This window comes from Salmo salar, chromosome ssa20, assembly GCF_905237065.1.
Source record: "Salmo salar chromosome ssa20, Ssal_v3.1, whole genome shotgun sequence".
Taxonomy (NCBI): domain Eukaryota; kingdom Metazoa; phylum Chordata; class Actinopteri; order Salmoniformes; family Salmonidae; genus Salmo; species Salmo salar.
Genome location: NC_059461.1, coordinates 31,680,845 through 31,706,352, shown reverse-complemented (window position 1 = coordinate 31,706,352; position 25,508 = coordinate 31,680,845). Strand labels below are relative to the sequence as shown.

General features: G+C 43.0%; 2 protein-coding genes across 7 annotated transcripts in view; both read left to right on the top strand.

The window, feature by feature from the left end:
• LOC106580444 (calsenilin) overlaps positions 1 to 11,263 on the top strand; it is a 70,883-nt gene extending 59,620 nt beyond the window's left edge. For all 3 annotated transcript variants that reach the window (XM_014161519.2, XM_014161518.2, XM_014161520.2), the window contains one exon: positions 8,516 to 11,263. In XM_014161519.2, coding sequence (XP_014016994.1) covers positions 8,516 to 8,563 — 48 coding nt within the window. In that variant the 3' untranslated portion in view covers positions 8,564 to 11,263. The remainder of the gene's footprint in view (positions 1 to 8,515) is intronic.
• A 656-nt stretch (positions 11,264 to 11,919) lies between these two features.
• LOC106580443 (solute carrier family 23 member 2) overlaps positions 11,920 to 25,508 on the top strand; it is a 73,834-nt gene continuing 60,245 nt past the window's right edge. For 2 of the 4 annotated variants that reach the window (XM_014161514.2, XM_045703224.1), the window contains exon 1: positions 11,931 to 12,204. The gene's annotated coding sequence lies outside the window, so the exon portion shown is untranslated. Of the gene's footprint in view, positions 12,205 to 25,508 lie in introns of all 4 variants that reach the window. The other 2 variants (XM_014161512.2, XM_014161513.2) reach the window with 2 other exon arrangements.

The window sequence follows — 25,508 nt, the reverse complement described above, 5'->3', positions numbered from 1 at the left end:
CTAGGGTCAGACTGGGACCCTGGAGAACCATGTTAACAAGAGAAAGCAGTAGGGGTGGCACAGGTTTTTCTTGTCATCTCTGTGGAAGGACCACAAGAGGACAGGCTGGTCCCACGGATAGTAGCCCAGCCTGAGTGAGTCAAGGTGATCAGAGGCAATTAAGTACAGCTGATGGTACTAATGACGTATTCTCTTTCCCCTACAAGAGAGAGGAGGGAACCAGCAGTGAGGGGAGCTGGAGAAAGAAAAGAGTGTTTGCTTCTCTAAAGGAGAGGACATACCTTTCGGAAGGGAGAAGAAGAGGACAAACTACCTCTTGGGAATGGCCACCACGGATTCAGACCACCACCCGAAGGGAGCTCTCCACGAACGGATCATTAAGGTGGTGACACACCCGTGATTTATGTTATAGTTTGAAGATACTCATCTTGTGTTCCTTGTTCTTGTAAAGAAGAAGATTTGTGTTTTCATTGGTTGATCATCCTTGATTGTGTTGGAGTGTTTCAGAAGAAAAAAATACCTCAATAGAGAACTTTGTTCAATTAAGAAAACCTGCTCCTGACTCTTTTATTCCACCTTTCCGCTTTAGAGCAACCTCAAAGTACTTGGTCCGCTCACATTAGTGGAGAATGCGGGCATTATGTGGACGAGTGACACAAGGATAAGTGAGGAAAACGAAAATCTACGAGTAGACACAGAGGAATCATTCAAGAAGGATGGATATCGCTCTACTACAACAGTTGATCACAGCACCGGAGTCAACCATAGAACTCATGCAACAACAGCTGAGCCGGCGAGAAGAACCGAGAGAGCAGCTTCACTCGGCTTCAATCTTACCTTGCCTCTCAAAGTAGGATGATATTGAGGCTTTCATCATAATGTTCGAATGGACGGCCACATTGGAAGAGTGGCCCCCCACAGAATGGGTGAGTGCGTTAGCTTCTCTTTTGACCGGGATAGCCTAAGAAGCCTACTATGACCTGGACCCCTGCGAAGCTGCTGACTATGTGCGAATAAAAACGGAGATTCTGTCCCGGTACCAGCTGACTGCCCGAGATAGAACCGTAAAGTTCCATCAATGGACCTATATGGCCGACCAACCCGTCCGTGCCCAGATATTCGCATTCCTACGCCTAACGAAATAATGGCTGGAGCCCGGAAAGGGAGTAGGACATGTAGTAGAGACTCTTGTAGTGGACAAGATTTTGAGGGAATTACCCAGGGACATAAAAAGGGTCATGGGGCAAGCAAACCAATAGCCGAGGCTGTGGAAACGTACCGATCTACATGGGAGTTGTTAAAAGGGGAAAAGGAGGTCCGGAAAGACTCTGCCAAGCCGGTGTAACCCCGGCACGTCCGCCACCGAAACGACCAAATCCACTCCGGACGTGGGAGAAGTCATCACCCACACAACAGGGTCGGTGCTATAAATGCCAGTCTCCGGACCATTAGGCCCCACAATGTCCCAGAAAGGACAAGTCCATGGCCACCAAGTCATCGCTGCCCATCCCCATGCATCCCGGTCCCAGAGGGCAGGATCACCTCTGTTGGTTAGCAGAAATATCCCCAGCCCCAGAGATTCCGGTTTGAATAGAAGGACGAGACGTGGTAGCCATTCTCGACTCTGGAAGTATGGTTACGTTCGTGGAGGAGCAGATGGTGACCACAGCAACACTGCTACCAGACAAAGTAGCTGTGTCCGGTATCCATGGAGACACCCACTATTACCCCACCATGAGTCTGTCCATTCTTACCCTGAAAGAAAGGTGTATAGTCAGGGTGGGGAAAGTACCCCAGCTGAAGGTGCCATTATTGATCGGAAGAGACTGTCCCCTATATAAGGAGCTTCGGCAGATGACGTTACGCACCGGACAAAAGGGATTGGGTCTCTCTATCACACGCCAAGAGCCGGGCCACCACGGGGGTAGGAAAGTAGAGAAAGAAAGAAAGAAAACAAGTCCAAGCCCGAGGTAGTAGCCCTACAAGGAAATGTAGACTCGGCCTCGTCCTCTGAAGCAGAGGACGAATACAGACCCAACGCCTCCGACAGCTATTCCAGGAAACCTCCGATGAAGACACCTGCGAAGGGTTAAATACGACGGAGGAAGGAAGGCGCAACCAGAGGCTAAGGGCTATATTTGAAGCCCCATCAGAGGAGGGAACATGGAAGAGATTCTCATCGGGCACCCCCGATGGGGATGGGGAACAACCACCCCACCCCTCTACTGAGGTCTACCTGCCCCAAGAATTTTAGGGACAGTTCGGCACCTCTCAGCATAGAGACCCAGACCTACGGGATGTCATGAGGAAATGTTGACGGATCAGGTGAGCCCTCTCTTCCCTACTATGCAATCAGGCAGGGTCTCTTGTATTGGGTTGTGCAACAAAGGGGGGAAAATAGGAATTACTAATGGTGCCTAGACCATACAGGGATACTGTCCTACAGCTAGCCCATTTCCACGTCCTAGAAGGACACCTGGAACAGGACAAAACGATCGACAGAATCAGGCAGAGTTTCTATTGGCCCCGTGTCACCCTAGATGTGGCCAGGTATTGTAGGACGTGTGATCAATGTCAGCGTACGGCCATACGGCCACACCCGCGCAATCCTTTGATTCCTCTCCCCATTATAGAGACCCCCTTCGAACGCATAGCTATGGACCTCGTGGGACCCCCCCGAAATCTGCCAGAGGATACGAGTACATCCTGATTGTCGTAGATTACGCTACTAAGTTCCCAGAGGCCATACCCCTTCGCAACATGTCGTCAAAGGGAATCGACAAGGAATTGTTCATGCTGTCCTCCCGGGTGGGCCTTCCCAAGACGATCCTAACCGACCAGGGAACCCCGTTCATGTCCCGATTGATGAAGGACTCGTGTCGGTTATACCAGGTTCAACAGATACGCACAAGCATATTCCACCCGCAGACAGACAGTTTGTGCGAACGCCTGAACAAAACAATTAAAAGCATGTTGAGAAGAGTGGTGTCCAGAGATGGGAATAACTGGGACATGCTTCTGCCCCACTTAATGTTTGCCCTGCGAGAAGTACCCAGGCGTCCACTGGGTTCTCCCAATTCGAATTTCTCTACGGCCAGCCATGTCGAGGGATCCTCGACTTAGCCAAGGAGACCTCGGATGCCCAACCATGCCCATTCCGGTCGACGATAGAACATGTTATCCTGATGAGGGACTGCCTGTCGGCAGTCTGGCCCATAGTAAAGGAACATATGGAGAAGGCGCAACAGACTCAAGGCCAAGCCTACCATAAGTCAGCGACACCCAGGGAGTTCACCATGGGAGAGAAAGTACTGGTACTCGTGCCCACGGCCGAACATTGCTTGCTGGCGCAGTGGAGGGGGCCCTACGAGGTAACAGAAAGGGTCTCATCGGTCAATTACCTCATCAAGCAACCTGACAGGAGGAAGAAGGTCCAACTCTATCATATCAACCTGCTGAAGTACCATGGAAGAGAGGAGGGTGTGGCTTTGATGGCCGTGGAGGACAAGGAAAAAGAGGAGGCCCTGCTACAGGTGCGCCGTGGCCGAACTCTCCTGCCGGAGAAGTCTAGACAGCTAGACAAGCTGATTATGCAATTCGGCAGGGTATTCTCTCCCTTCCCAGGACAAACAGATGTCCTGTTTCACCATATCCACACTGAACCCGGCAAGAAGGTGCATATGCGGCCTTACAGGATTCCTGAGGCCCGCCGAGTCATTGCTAAGAATGAGGTAAGGGAGATGCTGAGGATGAGGGTGATCGAGCCATCTACGAGTGAATGGTCCAGTCCCATAGTCCTGGTCCCCAAACCTGACGGTAGTATGAGGCTCTGCAACGACTTTAGAGGTGTAAACGCCATCTCTACTTTCGCCGCATATCCCATGCCCCGCGTGGATGAACTCTTGGAGCGTTTAGGAAAGGCCAAGTTCATCACCACCCTGGATTTGACGAAAGGATATTGGCAAGAGCTGGTGGCTCCGGAGGACCGCCCCAAAGACTGCCTTCACCACACCGGAGGGGCTTTTTCAGTATGTGAGGATGCCCTTCAGACTGCATGGTGCTGCGGCAACTTTCCAACGCCTCATGGATGCCATTCTACAACCCCATCAAGAGTTCGCAGTGGCGTACGTAGACGATGTGGTCATCCACAGCGAGGACTGGGATAGCCACCTCCTGCGTCTGGGGCGGTTCTCGTGAGCCTGGAGGCTACAGGGCTGACGGCAAATCCAAACAAATGCTGCCTGGGTCTGTCCGAAGCGGAATACCTGGGATACACCGTGGGGAACGGAAAAATACGCCCACAGGCAGAAAAGACCAGGGCAATTCGGGATTGGCCTCGGCCCCAGACGAAACGGGACGTCCGAGCCTTCTTGGGGATAACGGGATATTATCGCTGTTTCATCTCTGGATATGCAACCATTGCCACCCCCCTCACAAACCTCATCAAGAAAAACCTGCCAAACCGTGTAGCGTCGAAGGACAAGACAGAAGAAGCCTTCCAGTTGCTAAAAGACAGCCTGTGCTCTGATCCCGTCCTGCAGGCTCCTGATTTCTCCCAAGAGTTCATTGTGCAGGCAGACGCCTCAGATACGGGGCTCGGGCCATCCTAGCCAAGGGTAAAGGCGAAGCAGAGAGGCCTATTCTCTTCATAAGTAGGAAGCTCAGGGAGCTGGAGAAAGAAAAGTGTTTGCTTCTCCAAAGGTGAGGACATGCCTTTCGGAAGGGAGAAGAAGAGGACAAACTACCTCTTGGGAATGGCCACCACGGATCCGGACCACCACCTGAAGAGGGTTCTCCACAAATGGATCGTTAAGGCGGTGACACACCTGTGATTTATGTTATAGTTTGAAGATACTCACCATGTGTTCCTTGTTCCTTGTTTTCCTTGGTTGATCCTCCTTGATTGTGTTGGAGTGTTTGAGAAGAAAAAAATACCTCAATAGAGAACTTTGTTCAATTAAGAAAACCTGCTCCTGACTCTTTTATTCCACCTTTCCGCTTTAGAGCAACCTCAAAGTACTTGGTGTGCTCACATCTCTCTCTCTGGGAACCCAGAGGGGAATCAAATCAGATCATATTTATATAGCACATCTCTTGCAGAGGATGCATTTCAAAGTGGAACATTTGGTGATGCACAATATTTGCAGCACACACTAAGTGAATTGCACCCTATGTTGTTATCTAGCTCACATGTTTCAGCTAGTACAGTACCAATGTACTTGACCCAAACTGCTACAGACCTATGTCTATCCTACCCTGCCTTTCTAAGGTCTTCGAAAGCCAAGTCAACAAATTACCGACCATTTCGAATCCAACCGCACCTTCTCCGCTATGCAATCTGGTTTCAGAGCTGGTCATGGGTGCACCTCAGCCACTCTCAAGGTCCTAAACGATATCGTAACCGCCATCGATAAGAAACAATACTGTGCTGCCGTATTCATTGACCTGGCCAAGGCTTTCGACTCTGTCAATCACCACATCCTCATCGGCAGACTCAATAGCCTTGGTTTCTCAAATGATTGCCTCGCCTGGTTCACCTACTACTTTTCTGATAGAGTTCAGTGTGTCAAATCGGATGGCCTGTTGTCCAGGCCTCTGGTAGTCTCTATGGGGGTGCCACAGGGTTCAATTCTTGGGTCAACTCTTTTCTCTGTATACATCAATGATGTCGCTCTTGCTGCTGGTGAGTCTCTGATCCACCTCTACGCAGATGACACCATTCTGTATACTTCTGGCCCTTCTTGGGACACTGTGTTAACAACCCTCCAGACGAGCTTCAATGCCATACAACTCTCCTTCCGTGGCCTCCAACTGCTCTTAAATACAAGTAAAACTAAATGCATGCTCTTCAACCGATCGCTTCCCGCCCGTCCAGCATCACTACTCTGGACGGTTCTTACTTAGAATATGTGGACAACTACAAATACCTAGGTGTCTGGTTAGACTGTAAGCTCTCTTTCCAGACTCACATCAAACATCTCCAATCCAAAGTTAAATCTAGAATTGGCTTCCTATTTCGCAACAAAGCATCCTTCACTCATGCTGCCAAACATACCCTCGTAAAACTGACCATCCTACCGATCCTCGACTTCGGCAATGTCATTTACAAAATAGCCTCCAATACCCTACTCAATAAACTGGATGCATTCTATCACAGTGCCATCCGTTTTGTCACCAAAGCCCCATATACTACCCACCACTGCGACCTATACGCTCTCGTTGGCTGGCCCTCGCTTCATACTCGTCGCCAAACCCACTGGCTCCAGGTCATCTACAAGACCCTGCTAGGTAAAGTCCCCCTTATCTCAGCTCACTGGTCACCGTAGCAGTACCAACCTGTAGCACGCGCTCCAGCAGGTATATCTCTCTGGTCACCCCCACAGCCAATTCCTCCTTTGGCCGTCTCTCCTTCCAGTTCTCTGCTGCCAATAACTGGAACGAACTACAAAAACTCTGAAACTGGAAACACTTATCTCCCTCACTAGCTTTAAGCACCAACTGTCAGAGCAGCTCACAGATCACTGCACCTGTACATAGCCCATCTATAATTTAGCCCAAACAACTACCACTTCCCCTACTGTATTTATTTATTTTGCTCCTTTGCACCCCATTATTTCTACTTTGCACTTTCTTCCACTACAAATCTACCATTCCAGTGTTTTACTTGCTATATTGTATTTACTTTGCCACCATGGCCTTTTTTGCCTTTACCTCCCTTATCTCACCTCATTTGCTCACATTGTATATAGACTTTTTTTTCTACTGTATTTTTCTACTGTATTATTGACTGTATGTTTGTTTTACTCCATGTGTAACTCTGTGTTGTTGTATGTGTCGAACTGCTTTGCTTTATCTTGGCCAGGTCGCAATTGTAAATGAGAACTTGTTCTCAACTTGCCTACCTGGTTAAATAAAGGTGAAATAAAAAAAATAAAAAATAAAAAATGTCTTCATCATAATCAGAAAATATATGGTTAAACATTAGTCGCCATTCGCTGTGAATAAATTAACGATCCCTTTATTTTCAATGCATTTTTCTGCAATAGGTGGGTAAATGCTTGCAAAAAATAAAACAGGTGTGTAAACGGTGTTTGTGGGTTTACCCTCCACTACACCACTGATCAGAACATCCCCTCCCTTATTTTTTATTAATCCTGGAAGGAGCAGCTTAGCATGAATCTTGATTCAGGAGATAACAACACACAGCTGACAGGAACAACTCCTGGGTCACACAATTTAACCCAGGGGTCATACTGAAAGCAATGACTTGACCCAGGAGTTTGACTGGAAGCAATGACTTGACCCAGGAGTCTTTACTGTCAGTCATGTGCTGTTTACTCCTGTTGGTAATGCCAAGCTACTCTTTCCTGGATGTGTTTATTTTATTAAACCTTTAATTTGTAAGATGACCCCCAGGGGCAACATCTGTGATGTCACAATATCTAAATATTTTCAGGACACGTAAATCTATCTCTCTGCAAAATTTGGTGCTTTTAACACAAAATGAACAATCATTCTGGAAATTTCAACTAAGCCGCCCTATTATATAGCCCAGCAACTAAGGAGTTGGACTTGTAGCCGAAAGGTCACCAGTTTGACAATTTAAAACATGTTTTTATTGTCACATACACCGGGAGCTGAATAAGGGGGGAACTGATCTGGTAACTGTTCAGTTCCTTTCAAATCCCTTCCATTGGGCCCTTGAGCAACATGCTCTCCATCCAGGGGTGCTGCACTATGTGTGTGCTAGCTGGGAGAGTTGAGTAGTAAGCACAGAAGACACATTTCTGTTGTTCTCTGTAACATGGACAATAACATTTTTTACATTTTAGTCATTTAGCAGACGCTCTTATCCAGAGCGACACACAGTAGTGAATTCATACATTTCATTTCATGCATTTTTTTTATTTATTTTTTGTACTGGCCCCCCGTGGGAATCAAACCCACAACCCTGGCGTTGCACACACCATGCTGGCGTTGCAAACACCATGCTCTACCAACTGAGCCACAGGGAAGACTGAAAGCAAAAGTTGTATTATATGGCTCCTGGTCTGGAGCCAATGTCAAGTTAGGCCTACAGTGTTATCAAGATAAGCTCTATCAAGATAAGCCCAAAACATGTGCTCTTAGGTTAACACTTAGGGGGTTGGGTACTGTGGCTGTGAACATACACGTTTGTGTTTTACAATGGATAAATAAGAACTATTTCAGTGTTGCTGATAACTTTTAGTTATGTAATGAAAATGAACTTGTATTTTGAAAATTCCTTATGATTGATATTGAATAATGTGTTATGAAGGTTATAAATCATACTGCAATACTCATGAAGGTGTTATGACTGGTTTCATAAAGGTGTTGTGAATGTCTTATGAATAACCCCTCCAAGTAAAGTGTTATGTAGATGTCAGTGGGAGATTTGCTGAATGTTTTAGTTCATAGACTAATAATCCAAGTGAACAAAAAAGCAGCCTCATGACTTTCGCTCAATGTTCTGTCCTGTATGTTTCTGTTTCAGGATGAGAACATAATGAACTCCATGCAACTTTTTGAGAACGTGCTCTAGACCCCAGCAGAACGTTCTACGCCATTCCCAACATCCGATCCTGTACTTCTGTCTATACACAACTTCTGTCCAATCCCAAGACACACACACACACACACACACAGACACACACACACACACTACATCTAGTGCAGTATGTATAGGATTAGCTAATCCACAGATATGTACATGTGTAGAAACTAGTTTCTTTACTGCTGCACTAGTCTCAACCTGCCACTGCTTCTGGACTAAAGAGAACACTAGAGAAAGAGAAGAGAGCTACTGGGACCTCTGCTATTAAAGATTCTCAGCCTCCCAAAGAAAAAAGAAAGAAGGACCAAACTGCTCAACACTGCTCATCCTATGAGCTTCTAGTACTCTGCCTCCTCATTGGACCCAAAAGACAAATGACCAATCAAATGATGGAGAGAGAGTGTGAGAGTGGAAATAGAGGAGAGAAACTCATCACGATGTTGCTGGCCACCAGATAAGGATGCTGTAGCTATAACACACAGTGTCTCCGCACACATACATTCTGTACACACACACACTATCTGTCTGCACATAAACATACTACACACACACAATCTCCCCACACTCACAAATGCTGTACAAACACACACACGCACACACACCCTTTCCTCCCAGCAGAGGCTTGCCAGGAAAGGATATCTATGGACACACTGACACACTTCTCTGAAGAGTGTTTGAGAGAGTTGATGTAGCGTACAGAAAGCTGGACTGATCCCGAGCAGGGGCACCGGCACCAAACACCACAGAGACACTAAAAAGAAAAGAACTGAAGCATGTTTGTCAGATGTGATGTGTGATTTGCTTGCACTAAGAATTGTTCATTTTGTACAATATGCACCAGAAGAGAATGCATTGATTGTAAATGTAGATAGTCACTGTAGACCACTAAAGAAAAACTCAGTGTGTATGTAGATATGTATAGACAGTAATATATAATAATAGCATCCTAAAGCCAGGTGTCAAGCTCTCACCTGTACTCCACTATGGGTAACAGGTGTTAAAGTTAACATCCACACAGATTTTGTCTGGCCTTTTCTTACCACTTACAGAACACTAATTGATATAATTGTAGCCTAACATGTTTAATATAAGTATCATTGGATCATTTGATCATTTGATCCTACAGGTATCTTGTTTAATTCCAAGTCAGTTCTGGAGTGTAGAGGTACCCCTACGGTCGGTGGGTTCTACCCCTACTGGTTGCATCTGGTCATAGTTCTAAGTGACAAAGGGAGGGTCACTGGTTCTGCTCTGTCACCAACGGACCCGCGAGTGAGAATAAGCTTTAGATGTACAGTATGTCAGTGCCACCTTATAATATGTGTAATAATAATAAGACAGATATACTAAGATGTATATGTGTTGTAAACTAAAGCCATCCTCAGAGGAATACAGAGTATACAGCTAGGACTTGATCCCTCTTCTTAATCCCTCATCAGAGTTTTTGTTTTGTTAATGACCCAAATGGCACCCTATACCCTTTCAAAAGTAGTGCACTATAAAGGGAATAGGGTGCCATGGCCCTGGTCAAATGTTGTGCACTATAAAGGGAATAGGGTGCCATTTGGGATATCTATGATGTCATCATCTGAGGTATGAACTCTGGCCACTAGTGACGACATCACTATACTTACCTATCCTAAACCCTGATAAGGTGTTTGTTGTTGTTGTTGTACTACACACACACATATATATATATATATATATATATATATATATATATATACACACACAGTAGTGAATAAGGGAACAGTGTTCCTGTGGCATAAAGTATCATTACATTTTCTCATTGAAACCAGGGACAATTCTGAGACAGCAAAACTATACCATAACTATACCATAATCATGATATGGTAATACCACCATTTATACCTGTAACATGTTGACAGCTCAGACTGCAGAAAACACAGCCCCATACCCAGCCCCACCTCATACACCCATACCCCATCCATCATACCCCCATACTTAAGCCCTAACTATAGCCCCTATCCCAAGGCCCTATACTGTACCCAGTGGACCTGTTCTAGGAAATCACGTCTCAGAAGTAGTGTTGTAACAGAGGTTTTCTCTGTCTCTCCCATAACAACATTGCTCATGTGACCTAGCCTAGAACAGATTAGTTATGTTCGTGTGTGTGTGTGGCATGAATGAATGAAACAAACTAGAGACCAGACCATGGAACTAATGCATACACAGACAGCATGGCCTGGCCTAGAGCGCTCTCTCTCTCTCTCATAAAGTAATGCAGTACTATTAGGAAACTGTGGTTATTGCCCCAGTCCACATTTCAACAGTAGGAGGATTGCACAATATTACAGTGCTTCTGATGTCCACAATACAATCTGGAGACATAGTTTTTTAGCAGGCCTACATTAAAGCAGTATTGTGGTTCTCCCCCCTCTTGGTCTTGTTTTGGGTGTTTCACTTTTGGTTGACCTATTTGGCCAACCTGGACCCATGTTTAGACGTAACATAGTCAACTTAAATCCGGGACACTCCAATTACTATGATATGTTACATTTCGTATGGTATGTATTAATTGGTGGAATTCCATCATCCGTTTCATATGATATGTTATGAATTGCAATCTGAAATGTATAGGCTACAAATTGCAAGACAGATCACTCTGGAGTCAATGTTAACATAATGTGTACTTTATCCCATTAAACACCAAAAATGTGTTTCAAGTCTCATCTTAGGCAGGTCTCATGGCGAAAAAGAAAGGAAATTCTTGCCTACTTCACCCACCTATATTTTATTTTATTTTGCAAAAAAAGAGTGTGTAGTTCCAGTAGTTAGCAACACCACTACATGGTAAAAAGATATTAACTAGTCAAAACACTACCAAGATTTGATTTTATTCAACTACCACCAAGCTACAGCAAAATGTAATTAAACTAGGTCTACTAGTTGAACTACATGTAGTTAACTAATCCCAATCACTGCTATTTGGGCAGCATGCTCATGATTGTGGCGCATACATCCTGAAGCATGGTGCTACTGCTATTAGGGATCCTTGGGACGTCCACAGCAAATAGGTATATTAAGTAATGTTGCTGCGATACGCCTAGAAGACCACTAGATGGCACTATAGAACGTCGCAAATATACACCGACCAAGGGAGAAAGAGGAAGACGCCATTTTTTTCATAACAATGACAGCAGAGATGAGTTTAACGAAACGGAGAGTACCGAGAAAGCGAGAGAGAAGGGAGGAGGAGAGAAAGGGAAGGAAGAAGGAGGAGAATGAGTAGACTAGGCCGAATGACAGTCCGGCTTGCATCACAGGTACGAACGCCTCCGATTGGTTGAAGCACGGTTCTGAAGGAGGAGACAGAGGAAGGACTTCAAGGGTCTGAGCATGCGCTATTGTGTCTCCAGTCAAGTCCGTACATATGTAAGACAAAATCCTTCTGTAGCTATAGACATTGCTGTCTGACATCCACTGTCGTGGTAGAATACAAGATCAGGTATTTTCTACTAAGAACTGGACCTACACATCTAGAGCTCCTTTCGGTTTTATTTTAAGGTTATTTTCGGGTTTAGCTTTAGCCTATCCAACCCTACCGGACACGGGGACTCTAACCCTGACGGGAATCGAGTCCTGTCGGTTCTCCTTCCCCAAGGCAGGTGAGTCTTTACCCGGGGAACCGGCTGTTTGCTGCTCACTAGGTTATTAAACCGTATTTGCATCGTTCTCGTGATTAGGTATAAGACGCGTTAGCTAGTGTGGCACAGGATTTCCCAAACTCGGTCCGGCCCCCCCTCGGGTGCACGTTTTGGTTTTTGGCATAGCACTACACAGCTGATTCAAATAACCAACTTATCAAGCGTTGATTATTTGAAACAGCTGTGTAGTACTAGGGCAAAACCCAAAATGTGCCCCAGGACCGAGTTTGGGAAACCCTGGCGTAGTATACAAAAGGAGACCATCCGAGAATGGACCAATAGCAAACGCGTAAGGATCATGTCTATAGCGATGCATGCGCCTAATCAGACGGCCTCATCATTTAATGATAAGAGATACGCAGTGGAAAAGTAGGACGCCTTGCTTTCTATTTATTAGCCTGGACTCTATTTGACCTAGATAGTTTGTCTATGTATTGATATGTTGGCTACTTGTGCCATTTTTTTTATTGATGTAGTTCTGTTCTTGAGCTGTTGTCTATTAATGTTCTGTGTTATGTCATGTTTTGTGTGGACCCCAGGAAGAGTAGCTGCAGCTTGCGCAACAGCTAATGGGGATCCTAATAAAATACATATGACCTCTCCCCCTTTCCTTCATCATATAACAAGTGTGTGAAGCAGTGGAGGCTCAACTGATTAAAACGCACTGTTTTGCAATGGTATACAGTGGCCTCAACAGCACCCTCTATGGGCAAAGGGGGATACCTAGTCAGTTGCACAACTGAATGCATTCAACTGAAGTGTGTCTTCCGCATTTAACCCAACACCTCTAAATCAGAGAAGTGCAGGGGGACTGCCTTAATCGATGTCCGTGAAGCAGTTGTTGTTGGGGGTTAACTGCCTTGCTCAAGGGCAGAATTTTTCCTCCTTGCCAGCTCTGGGATTTGAATCAGCGCTCTTAACGGCTTGGCTACCTGCCGGAATGGGAGTGGTTCCCATACTGGGAAGGGAAACTTTAAGGATCTCAGTCCGGCTTTCAACTTACTCCTGAAAGTTGTAATAGTTGAATGTACAAGGTGCAATTTCGTTAATTGGGTAGTGCATCAGCAGTTTTCCTCTTGTCATTGCAGATCTTAGAGCTAAATGTCCAGATCAACAAGCCCATGTCAGCAAAAACAATTTGGCTAGGTTTTTCGCCCATTGGTTTTGTTGTAATGTTTGTCATTCAAATATCACATGAACACACAAGACATGGCAAAATTTGTAGAATAGCAGGAAATTTGCTTTAAAATGGCACAACAAAAAGTATCCATCCCATGCAGTGGTGATTTTTAGCATGTAAATCTTGGTGGGGGCAAACTGAATATATATATTTTTGATGAATGCAAGCAAAGGTACAACACAAAACAATATATTAATTGCACAATAACGGTGGCAAACGGTACCCACAAACTGTTAAGGCCTACATCATGCGTTCCCAACAGCAGAGCTTTCTTTTCAGCACCATGTGGTGAATCCTTACCACTGCTACACCTAGCTATCAGCGGAGCCTTGTCTGGCAGCGAAACAGTTAATTTAGCCTCATTTACTGCCTTTAAAAAAAACATGGCTGACTTGCTTAAACATATTTTTACTGACAATTAAGATGTACAAACTATGGCATAAGGGGACGACAAGCGCATAAGAGGCCATCCGTAATTTGGATTAGACTAGTGATGTACCGATATGACATTTATGACCGATATCCAATATTTTCCTTGCCAAAAAAAACGATACTGATATTTAAAATTTTTGCGGCATTTTAAGCATTCTAGTACAGTTAAATAGTTAACAAATGTGCAAATTCCGAACACACAACATTCTATAATAGAACTGTGTTATTTGACGTGTCAAATTAAAAGCTTATTTAACGCGTAAAATAGTGTTTGACATGTATCTTTTTTGACATGCAAAGACCCAAATGGCGTTCCATAGTATGTCGTGAAGCTAATAACAGTGATGCTATTACTGTGTAACTACGGTAGGGCAACTTGTGTACCGGTGCTCGACCAGTTGGCGAAAGCAAACATCACCCACGACAGAGAACGGTTGATTGTCAAGGGCAATGAATTCCATTATGTTGCCGTTTATTATTATTATATTGTGCATCCCTAATTAGGACATTAATGAGCGAGCTAGGACGGATGTAGTCAACTATTTGTTCAGCACTTTTGAAATGTACAGCGACAGAATTCAGAACATGAGGTTAGTATTCTCCCTGTACACCAAGTCAGAACTGTAGGATAAATAAAGGGGCCATGTAAGCAGACAATGAAAGCTCTTACAATATTTGATGACTACATTTCTCTGAAAGAGAGCTATAGGCTACATGTGCACCACCAAGTCAGAACAGTAGGCTAAATTATGAGGTAGAACGGGACCAAATTATTGGGTGAGGCACATGGGCTACTAATACTTTCTTAGCTACAGTATACATTAGAGGTCGACCGATTATGATTTTCAACGCCGATATCGATTTATTGGAGGACCAAAAAAGCCGATACCAATTAATCGGATGATATTTTGTTGACATTTTTTACATTTGTAATAATGACAATTACAACAATACTGAATGAACACTTATTTTAACTTAATAAAATACATCAATAAAATCAATTTAGCCTCAAATAAATAATGAAACATGTTCAATTTGGTTTAAATAATGCAAAAACAAAGTGTTGGAGAAGAAAGTAAAAGTGCAATATGTGCCATGTAAGAAAGCTAACATTTAAGTGCCTTGCTCAGAACATGAGAACATATGAAAGCTGGTGGTTCCTTTTAACATGAGTCTTCAATATTCCCAGGTAAGACGTTTTAGGTTGTAGTTATTATAGGGCTATGTCTCTCTATACGATTTGTATTTCATATACCTTTGACTATTGGATGTTCTTATAGGCACTTTAGTATTGCCAGTGTAACAGTATAGCTTCCGTCCCTCTCCTGGGCTCGAACCAGGAACACATCGACAACAGCCACCCTCGAAGCAGCGTTACCCATGCAGAGCAAGGGGAACAACTACTCCAAGTCTCAGAGCGAGTGACATTTGAAATGCTATTAGCACGCACCCCGCTAACTAGCTAGCCATTTCACATGGGTTACACCAGCCTAATCTCGGGAGTTGATAGGCTTGAAGTCATAAACAGCACAATGCTTGAAGCATTAGCATGTGACTAGCATGTGACTAGCATGCCGACCGAACACTGCCGGTGAATTTACTAAATTACTCCCGATAAACGTTCACAAAAAACATAACAATTATTTTAAGAATTATAGATACAGAACTCCTCTATGCACTCGATATGTCCGATTTTAAAATAGCTTTTCGGTGAAAGCACATTTTGCAATATTCTCAGTAGATAGCCCGGCATCACAGGGCTAGCTATTTAGACACCCAGCAAGTTTAGCACTCAACAAAGTCAGATTTACTATAAGAAAAATGTTATTACCTTTGCTGTTCTTCATCAGAATGCACTCCCAGGACTTCTACTTCAATAACAAATGTTGGTTTGGTCCCAAATAATCCATTGTTATATCCAAATAGCGGCGTTTTGTTCGTGCGTTCAAGACACTATCCGAAGGGGTAAATAAGGGTTACGAGCATGGCGCATTTCGTGACAAAAAAATTCTAAATATTCCATTACCGTACTTCGAAGCATGTCAACCGCTGTTTAAAATACATTTTTATGCCATTTTTCTCGTAAAAAAAGCGATAATATTCCGCCCGGGAAATCGTTTTTTATTACAAAGGGAGTGAAAGTAAAAGCATGCTATCCCCTCATGCAGGAGCGTCAGTCTAATGGCCCTTTGATAGAGCACTTGCCAAACGCGCTAATGTGTTTCAGCCTGGGGATGGAATTACATCGTTCAGCTTTTTCCCGCCTTCTGAGAGCCCATGGGAGCCGTAGGAAGTGTCACGTCATGCCAGAGATCCCCTGTATTTGTTAGAGATGATCAAGGAGGGCAAGAAATTGTCAGACAGGCCACCTCCTGTAAGGAATCTTCTCAGGTTTTGGCATGCCAAATGAGTTCTGTTATACTCACAGACACCATTCAAACAGTTTTAGAAACTTTAGGGTGTTTTCTATCCAAAGCCAATAATTATATGCATATTCTAGTTACTGGGCAGGAGTAGTAACCAGATTAAATCGGGTACGTTTTTTATCCGGCCGTGCAAATACTGCCCCCTAGCCCCAACAGGTTAACTGACTTGCCTAGTTAAATAAATAAAAAAGAATTGGCAAATCGGTGTCCAAAAATACCGATTTTTGTTATGAAAACTTGAAATCGGCCCTAATTAATCGGCCATTCCAATTAATCGGTCGACCTCTAGTATACATATCTCCCTGGCATATTACATAATTTATGCAGCAGCATGCAATACATTTTTGGACTCACCTTGTTGTGCCGTGCTCACTTGAACAGGACGGTGGAGCAGCGGTCCTTCTTGTGAGCTCTAGAAAGAGGCCCGAAATCCTCGCGGATGACCACTAAAAGTTTATTTCCATATTTTCCCAGTCAGAGCTAGTTTTATCTGCTTTCCCAGTTGTCTTGAACTCACTGAAGTCTGAGATTTCAGTTTCCAACGCATCAGAAGTCATGCTGGATTGACAGCATGGCCAATGTATTCAAATTTTTCTGGCCCATGCTGTTACCCCCATTTTCATGATATCCAATTGGCAGTTACGATCTTGTCTCATCGCTGCAACTCCCCTATGGACTCGGTAAAGGTTGAGAGCCAAGCCGCACTGCTTCTTGACACACTGCTCGCTTAACCCGGAAGCCAGCCGCACCAATGTGTCGGAGGAAACGCTGACGATCGAAGCCCGCTTACATGCGCCCGGCCCACCACAAGGAGTCGCTAGAGCACGATGAGACGAGGACATTCCGGCCGGCCAAACCCTCCCCTAACCCGGACCACGCTGGGCCAATTGTGGCCCCACCTGATGGGTCTCCCGGTCACAGCCGGCTGTGACACAGCCTGTGATCGAACCCGGGGCTGCAGTGGTGCCTTAGCACTTAATGTTGAATTTGCAATTTCCAACTTGTTGTGTAATGTTTATGGACGATGAGCACCGATACGTTTTATCTTCAAATGACAAGGATGGAAAAGGATTTGCCAGTAGATTGCCGACTTAATGCGTGATGATGACTGCTTGTCTAGTTTGCTAGCTAAGATTTTGAAAGTAAGATGTTGACATGATCAATCAAAGCTACGATAGATATAACGTGATTTGATGTCATTTTATCTGTGGCCATGACCTTGAGCCTTCTTGGATGGGCATTTCTAATGTAAGTCTATGGCAGCTTGAATTTTCGAGCTCTACCCATAGATTTTGCGGTGACTTAGTGTCCCCATGAGTGACAGAACATTGAGCCAATCACAGTGCAACTAGAGAACATTACCAACCCCTATGCTCCGTATTTTCCACTGGCTGCCTCACCACAGAAAGCACTGAGCTAGGCTGAAACATTTTGGAGCCTTTACTTGGCTCATTGCACTCTAGCTGAACAGTGTTTCCTCTGACACATTGGTGCGGCTGGCTTCCGGGTTAAGTGGGTGGCTGTTAAGAAGCGCTGTTTGGTGGGTCATGTTTCGGAGGATGCATGACTCAACCTTTGCTGCCCGTTGGGGAGTTGCAGCGATGAGACAAGATCGAAATTGGAGAGAAAAAGGGGGTAAAATACAACAATTAAAATGAATTAATACAACTTTATTGATATTTTTAAGCGAAATGGTCTTTTGATCAGCCTCATTGATTTTTTTTTATTTTTAAGAAAATTTAATTTGTACATTTCTTTATGTGCAGTGGTTATATGCATTTTGGATCTGTCGTCCCAGAGTCTGTTTTTGAACCGTAAATATATATATTTTTTTATTGTCCCGGGGATGACTTGATGCCCCCTTTTATTTTGAGCCCAGGAGGGAATTATTTTATAAAGGCATATAAAATATTTATTTGGTTGTAATTGTAATGTTGGAGTATTTTATTGGCGACCAAGGCTGCGTTTACACAGGCAGCCGAATTCTAATATTTATTTCACTAATTGTTCTTTTGACCAATCAGATGTCAAAAGATCTGATGTGATTGTACAAAATACCAATTACTGGAAAAAATATTTGAATTGGGCTGCCTGTGTAAACGCAAACCAAGGGTAGCCAGTCACCAAGGGTGGCCAACCATTAACTGGCTACCCAGACTCCAATTGACTTGGCTTTTGGACAAGTAAAATATCTGTCCAATTGGCTAAAAAAAAAGTTGCTGTCAAGCCCTGGATTTCAGCAAACAAAGGCATGCAACAACAGAGGGCAAACATAGTTACATGGTAAGGGTTTAAGATGTTTAATTTTTTTGTATCGACACATAGTGACTTAAATTCCTTCAAGGTTCATAAAAAAAAACTGTACTCTGCGCTCAACTCCATGGAGGAGTTGAGTTACTTGACTATAAGCAGGTAGGACTATTAATCTATCCATCAGTCACGATATAGGGATCGCATCTGATCTTAAGGACAAGCTTTATTACTCCCTGTATGGTTGTCCTGGAAACAGAACTTGAAGGAGCAGGTTTGTATGTGTGCATGCGTCTGTGAGCCCACAAGAGGAAGGAATATTTTTGGAGGGTCCTCAGCAGTAATGTTCATAGCCTATAATCTCTGGTGCGTTCTACACAATGACAGGATGCAGCAAAACCCTTGGTTTGTAGCCTAGCCTAATTTGTGTAGCCTAACCTATGTGATTTATCTAGCCTTCATTACTTTCATAATTTACAGTCTTTTTTTTATTTATTTTTTTTACAGAGAAGCGTGAATGTCAGCGATCATGTACCAAGTCGTGTTTTATGCATTATCTACAGTACATTGGGAAATTATTCAGACCCCTTCACTTTTTTTTTAACCAAGGTAAGTTGCTAGCTAGCATTAAACTTATCCTATAAAAAAAACAATCAATCTTCATATAATCACTAGTTAACTACACATGGTTGACGATATTACTAGGTTAACTAGCTTGTCCTGCGTTGCATATAATCAATGCGGTGCCTGTTAATTTATCATCGAATCACAGCCTACTTCAACTTTGCCAAATGGGGTGAAGATTTAACAAAAGCGCTATTGCGAAAAAAGCACATTCGTTGCACAAATGTACCTAACCATAAACATCAATGCCTTTCCTAAAATAAATACACGGAAGTATATTTTTTTTAAACCTGCATATTTAGTTAACATTGCCTGCTAACATGCATTTATTTTAACCTGTCTGGGAACGTGGGACGCTTGCGTCCCACCCTAGTCAACAGCCAGTGGAATCGCGTCGCGCGAAATACAAAACCTCATAAATGCTATAACTTCAATTTCTCAAACATATGACTATTTTATAGATACACCTCTCCTGAATCGAACCACGTTGTCCGATTTCAAAAAGGCTTTACAGCAAAAGCAAAACATTAGATTATGTTAGGAGAGTACCCTGCCAAAAAAAATCACACTGCCATTTTCAAAGCAACTAGATGCATCACAAATACCCAAAACACAACTAAATGCAGCACTAACCTATGACAATCTTCATCAGATGACACTCCTAGGACATCATGTTACACAATATATGCATTTTTTGTTCTATAAAGTTCATATTTATATATAAAAACTGCATTTTACATCGGCGCGTGACGTTCAGAAAATATCTTCCCTCAAATGCTCCCGGTGAATCAGCGCTACAATTTACAAAATTACTATTCGAAAACATTGTTAAAATGTAATATTGTCATTCAAAGAATTATAGATTAACATCTCGTGAATGCAACCGCATTACCAGATTTAAAAATAACTTTACTTGGAAATCACACTTTGCAATAAACGACGTGGTATGCTCAGAAAAATAGGCTAGGCGATACATGTTAGCGCCATCTTGGAACCATCTAAAATCAAATATACTATTGTAAATATTCACTTACCTTTGATTATCTTCATCAGAAGGCACTTCCAGGAATCCCAGGTCCACAACAAATGTAGTTTTGTTCGAAAAAGTTAATAATTTATGTCCCAATAGTTCCTTCTTGTTAGTGCGTTCCGAAGGCTACTCATAATGTACTGTAGCGCGCGGGACTTGTCGTCACGAATGTGCAAAAAATATATATTTACGTTCGTTCAAACGTTGTATAACATAAATCTTTAGGGCCTTTTTCAACCAGAGCTTCAATAATATTCAAGGCGGACGATTGCATTGTCTTACTAAACGTTTTGGAACAAAAGGGTTCCCATGGGCACCCGCGTCATAGTAGTAATGGCCCTCCCCCTGTGACCAACTTCCCAAGCCTCTCTTTGGGTCAGTTTCTACCATAGAAGACTCAAACCACTTTTGTAAAGACTGTTGACATCTAGTGGAAGCCTTAGGAAGTGCTCAATGATTAATAAGTCCCTGTGTGTTTCAATGGCAAAGGCTTGAAGTGATTCCACACATCAGATTTCCACTTCTTGTTAGGATTTGTCTCAGGGTTTTGACTGCCATATGAGTTCTGTTATACTCACAGACGCCATTCAAACAGTTTTAGAAACTTTAGAGTGTTTTCTATCCAAATCTACTAATTATATGCATATTCTAGTTACTGGGCAGGAGTAGTAACCAGATTAAATCGGGTACATTTTTTATCCGGCCGTGCAAATACTGCCCCCTATCCCCAACAGGTTAACTAGGGAAATTGTGTCACTTCTTTTGCGTTCAGAGCAAGCAGAGTCAGTGTATATGCAACAGTTTGGGCCGCCTGGCTCGTAGCGAACTGTGTTTCTTCCTAACAAAGACCATAATTAATTTTACATAATTATGACATAACATTGAAGGTTGTGCAATGTAACAGCAATATTTAGACTTAGGGTTGCCACCCATTCGACAAAATTTGGTATGGTTCCGTATTTCACTGAAAGAATAAACGTTTTGTTTTCAAAATGATAGTTTCCGGATTTGACCATATTAATGACCTAAGGCTTGTATTTCTGTGTGTTTATTATAATTAAGTCTATAATTTCATAGAGCAGTCTGACTGAGTGGTTGTAGGCAGCAGCAGGCTCGTAAGCATTCATTCAAATAGCACTTTACTGCGTTTGCGAGCAGCTCTTAGCAATGCTTGAAGCACAGCGCTGTTTATGACTTCAAGCCTATCAACTCCTGAGATTAGGCTGGCATACTAAAGTGCCTATAAGAACATCCAATAGTTAAAGGTATATGAAATACAAATGGTATAGAGAGAAATAGTCGACGCGTCATAATTCCTATAACTACAACCTAAAACTTCTTAACTGGGAATATTGAACCACCAGCTTATGTTCTATGTTCAATATGTTCTGAGCAAGGAACTTAAACATTAGCTTTTTTACATGGCACATATTGCACTTTTACTTTCTTCTCCAACACTGTTTTTGCATTATTTAAACCAAATTGAACATGTTTCATTATTTATTTGAGACTAAATAGATTTTATGTATTACATTAACTTAAAACAAAAGGGTTAATTGTTCATTCAGTATTGTTGTAACTGTCATTATTACAAAAATATATATGTATAATTACAGTGCTGTGAAAAAGTATTTGCCCCCTTCCTGATTTCTTATTTTTTTGCACATTTTTCACACTTAAATGTTTCAGATCATCAAACAAATGTAAATATTACACAAAGATAACCCAAGTAAACACAAAATGTAGTTTAAGTGATTTTATTTATTAAGGGAAAAAAGCTATCTGAACCTTCATGGCCCTATGTGATAAAGTAATTGCCCCCTAAACCTAATAACTGGTTGTGCCACCCTCAGCAGCAACAACTGCAATCAAGCGTTTGCGATAACTGGCAATGAGTCTTTCACATCGCTGTGGAGGAATTTTGGCCCACTCTTTGCAGAATTGTTTTAATTCAGCCACATTGGAGGGTTTTTGAGCATGAACCGCCTTTTTAAGGTCACGCCACAGCATCTCAATCGGATTCAAGTCCGGACTTTGACTAGGCCACTCCAAAACCTTTTTTTTTTAAGCCATTCAGAGGTGGACTTGCTGGTATGTTATGGATCATTGTCCTGCTGCAGAACCCAAGTGCGCTTCAGTTTGAGGTCACGAACTGATGGCCGGACATTCTCCGTCAGGATTTTTTGGTAGAGAGCGGAATTCATGGTTCCATCAATCACAGCACGTCGTCCAGGTCCTGAAGCAGCAAAGCAGCCCCAGACCGTCACACTACCACCACCATATTTGACTGTTGGTATGATGTTCTTTTTCTGAATGCTGTGTTACTTTTACGCCAGATGTAACAGGACGCACACCTTCCAAAAAGTTCAACTTTTGTCTCATCAAGATGTTTTTTGCCAAAAGTGAGACGAGACTTTATGTTCTTTTTGGTCAGCAGTGGTTTTTGCCTTGGAACTCTGCCATGGATGCCATTTTTGCCCAGTCTCTTTCTTATGGTTGAGTCATGAACACTGACCTTAACTAAGGCAAATGAGGCCTGCAGTTCTTTAGATGTTGTTGTGGGTTCTTTTGTGACCTCTTGGATGAGTCGTCGCTGCGCTCTTGGCGTAATTTTGGTAGGCCGGCCTGGGAAGGTTCACCACTGTTCGAAATTTTCTCCATTTGTGGATAATGGCTCTCACCATGGTTCGCTGGAGTCCCAAAGCTTTAGAAATGGCTTTATAACCCTTTCCAGACCAATAGATGTCAATTACTTTGTTTCTCATCTGTTCCTGAATTTCTTTGGATCGCGGCATGATGTCTTGCTTTTTGAGATCTTTTGGCCTACTTCACTTTGTCAGACAGGTTCTATTTTAAGTGATTTCTTGATTCAACAGGTCTGGCAGTAATCAGGCCTGGGTGTGGCTAGTGAAATTGAACTCAGCTTTCCAAAAATGTGATTAACCACAGTAAATTCATGATTTAACAAGGGGGGCAATTACTTTGTCACATAGGGCCATGAAGGTTCGGATAGCTTTTTTTCCCTTAACCCAAGTAAACACAAAATGCAGTAATCTTTGTGTAATATTAAAATTAGTTTGATCTGAAACATTTTAAGTGTGACAAATGTTCGAAAAAAATAAGAAATCAGGAAGGGGGCAAATACTTTATCACAGCACTATATATATAAAAATCGGCCGTTTTTATTATTTTGTTTGTAAATTTTTACATTTTTATTTAAAAAAAAATATTGAAATATATATATATATATATATTTTTTAATTGGTATTGGCTTTTTTTGGTACTCCAATAATCGGTACCGGCGTTAAAAAATCATAATCGGTCGACCTTTAGTCTAGTCTATACAAGGTCCCACAGTAGCAAAAACCAAGCCATGAGGTCGAAGGAATTGTCTGTAGAGCTCCGAGACAGGATTGTGCAGCATTGAAGGTCACCAAGAACAGTGATTTCCATCATTCTTAAATGGAAGAAGTTTGGAATCCCCAAGACTCTTCCTAGAGCTGGCTGCCCGGCCAAACTGAGCAAGGGGGAGAAGGGAAGTGACCAGGAATCCGATGGTCACTCTGACCGAGTTACAGAGTTCCTCTGTGGAGATGGTTGTTCTTCTGGAAGGTTCTCCCATCTCTGCAGCACTCTACCAATCAGGCCTTTATCATAGAGTGGCCAGATGGAAGCAACTCCTCAGTAAAAGGCACATGTTAGCCCGCTTGGAGTTTGCCAAATGCACCTAAAGGACTCTCAGACCATGAGAAACAAGATTCTCTGGTCTGATGAAACCAAGATTGAACTATTTGGCCTGAATGCCAAGCGTCACATATGGAGGAAACCTGACACCATCCCTACGGTGAAGAATGGTGGTAGCAGCATCATACTGAGGATGTTTTTTAGCTGCAGGGACTGGGAGACTAGTCAGGATCGAGGGAAAGATGAATGGAGTAAAGTACAGAGATCCTTGATGAAAACCTGCTCCGAGCACTCCGGACCTCAGACTGGGGCGAAGGTTCACCTTCCAACAGGACAACGACCCTAAGCACACAGCCAAGACAACGAAGGAGTGACTTCGGGACAAGTCTCTGAATGTCCTTGAATGTCCCAGCCAGAGCCCGGACCTGAACCCAATTGAACATCTCTTGAGAGATCTGAAAATAGCTGTGCAGTGACGCTCCCCATCCAACCTGAGAGAGCTTGAGAGGATCTGCAGAGAAGAATGGGAGAAACTCCCCAAATACAGGTGTGCCGAGCTTGTAGTGTCATGCCCAAGAACACTTGAGGATGTAATCGCTGCCAAAGGTGCTTCAATAAAGTACTGAGTAAAGGGTCTGAATACTTATGTGATGTTTCTGTTTTTTATTTTTAATACATTTGCAAACATTTCAAAAAACCTGATTTTTGCTTCATCATTATGGGGTATTGTGTGTAGATTAAGGGGGAAAACAATTTTAATCCATTATAGAAAAAGGCTGTAACGTAACAAAATGTGGAAAAAGTCAAGGGGTCCGAATACTTTCCGAATGCACTGTAAATCATATTCTTGAACAAAATTGGTAACGTAATAACTTAATTTTGCCACACAATCTGTTTCATAGGGACTAGGCCAGTGTTCCCTAACTGGTGGCCTGCAGGGGGGATTTTTGAAATATATTTAACATTTGTATTTTTTTTTTGTTGGACATGAAAGACTAAAAACACCAGCAAATCATGACTTTCATTTTAGAAATCTTTTCCAAATTTGTCCCACGTGTAATAGAGATTCGTGATCATATACAAATGTAAGCAAGGGTTGAAAAGATGGTATTAGTCAGATATTATATCTTGCTGTCAATTTGCAGTCCACAAACTATTTGTAATTATGTTCCAACCCCCTGACCATCCGCTCAAGAAACAATCGATCCACGTTTGAATCTAGTTCATGGTCCCTGGATTAGGCTATTAAGTTGAGCCTACTGTTTTTAAATAATATTACTATGGTGAGTGTGAGAGCTGGGCCACCCGGTGGACCAGGGCTGAAGTGGGTCTCAGACTCGGATTGTGGTGTGTTTGACCACCGTAGGTAGCATGTGACTGAGATTGCCCTGCTGTGCTGGGTCACACCGTTTCTGTGTGTACCTCCGAGAGAGTGTGGCGGTGTAACCTAATAATTTTGTAGGTGCTTATATTTGTCCTGTTGCACACAAGTGTGTGTGTAATGGAGGTGTTTCTTGCATATCCCAACTTCCCCTGAGACACCCGTAGGGAGTGGGGTCACCATTGTACAGTGCCCCTGGAGCAATTAGGGTTAAGTGCCTTGCTCAAGGGCACAGTGACAAAAGTCTTCACCTTTTCG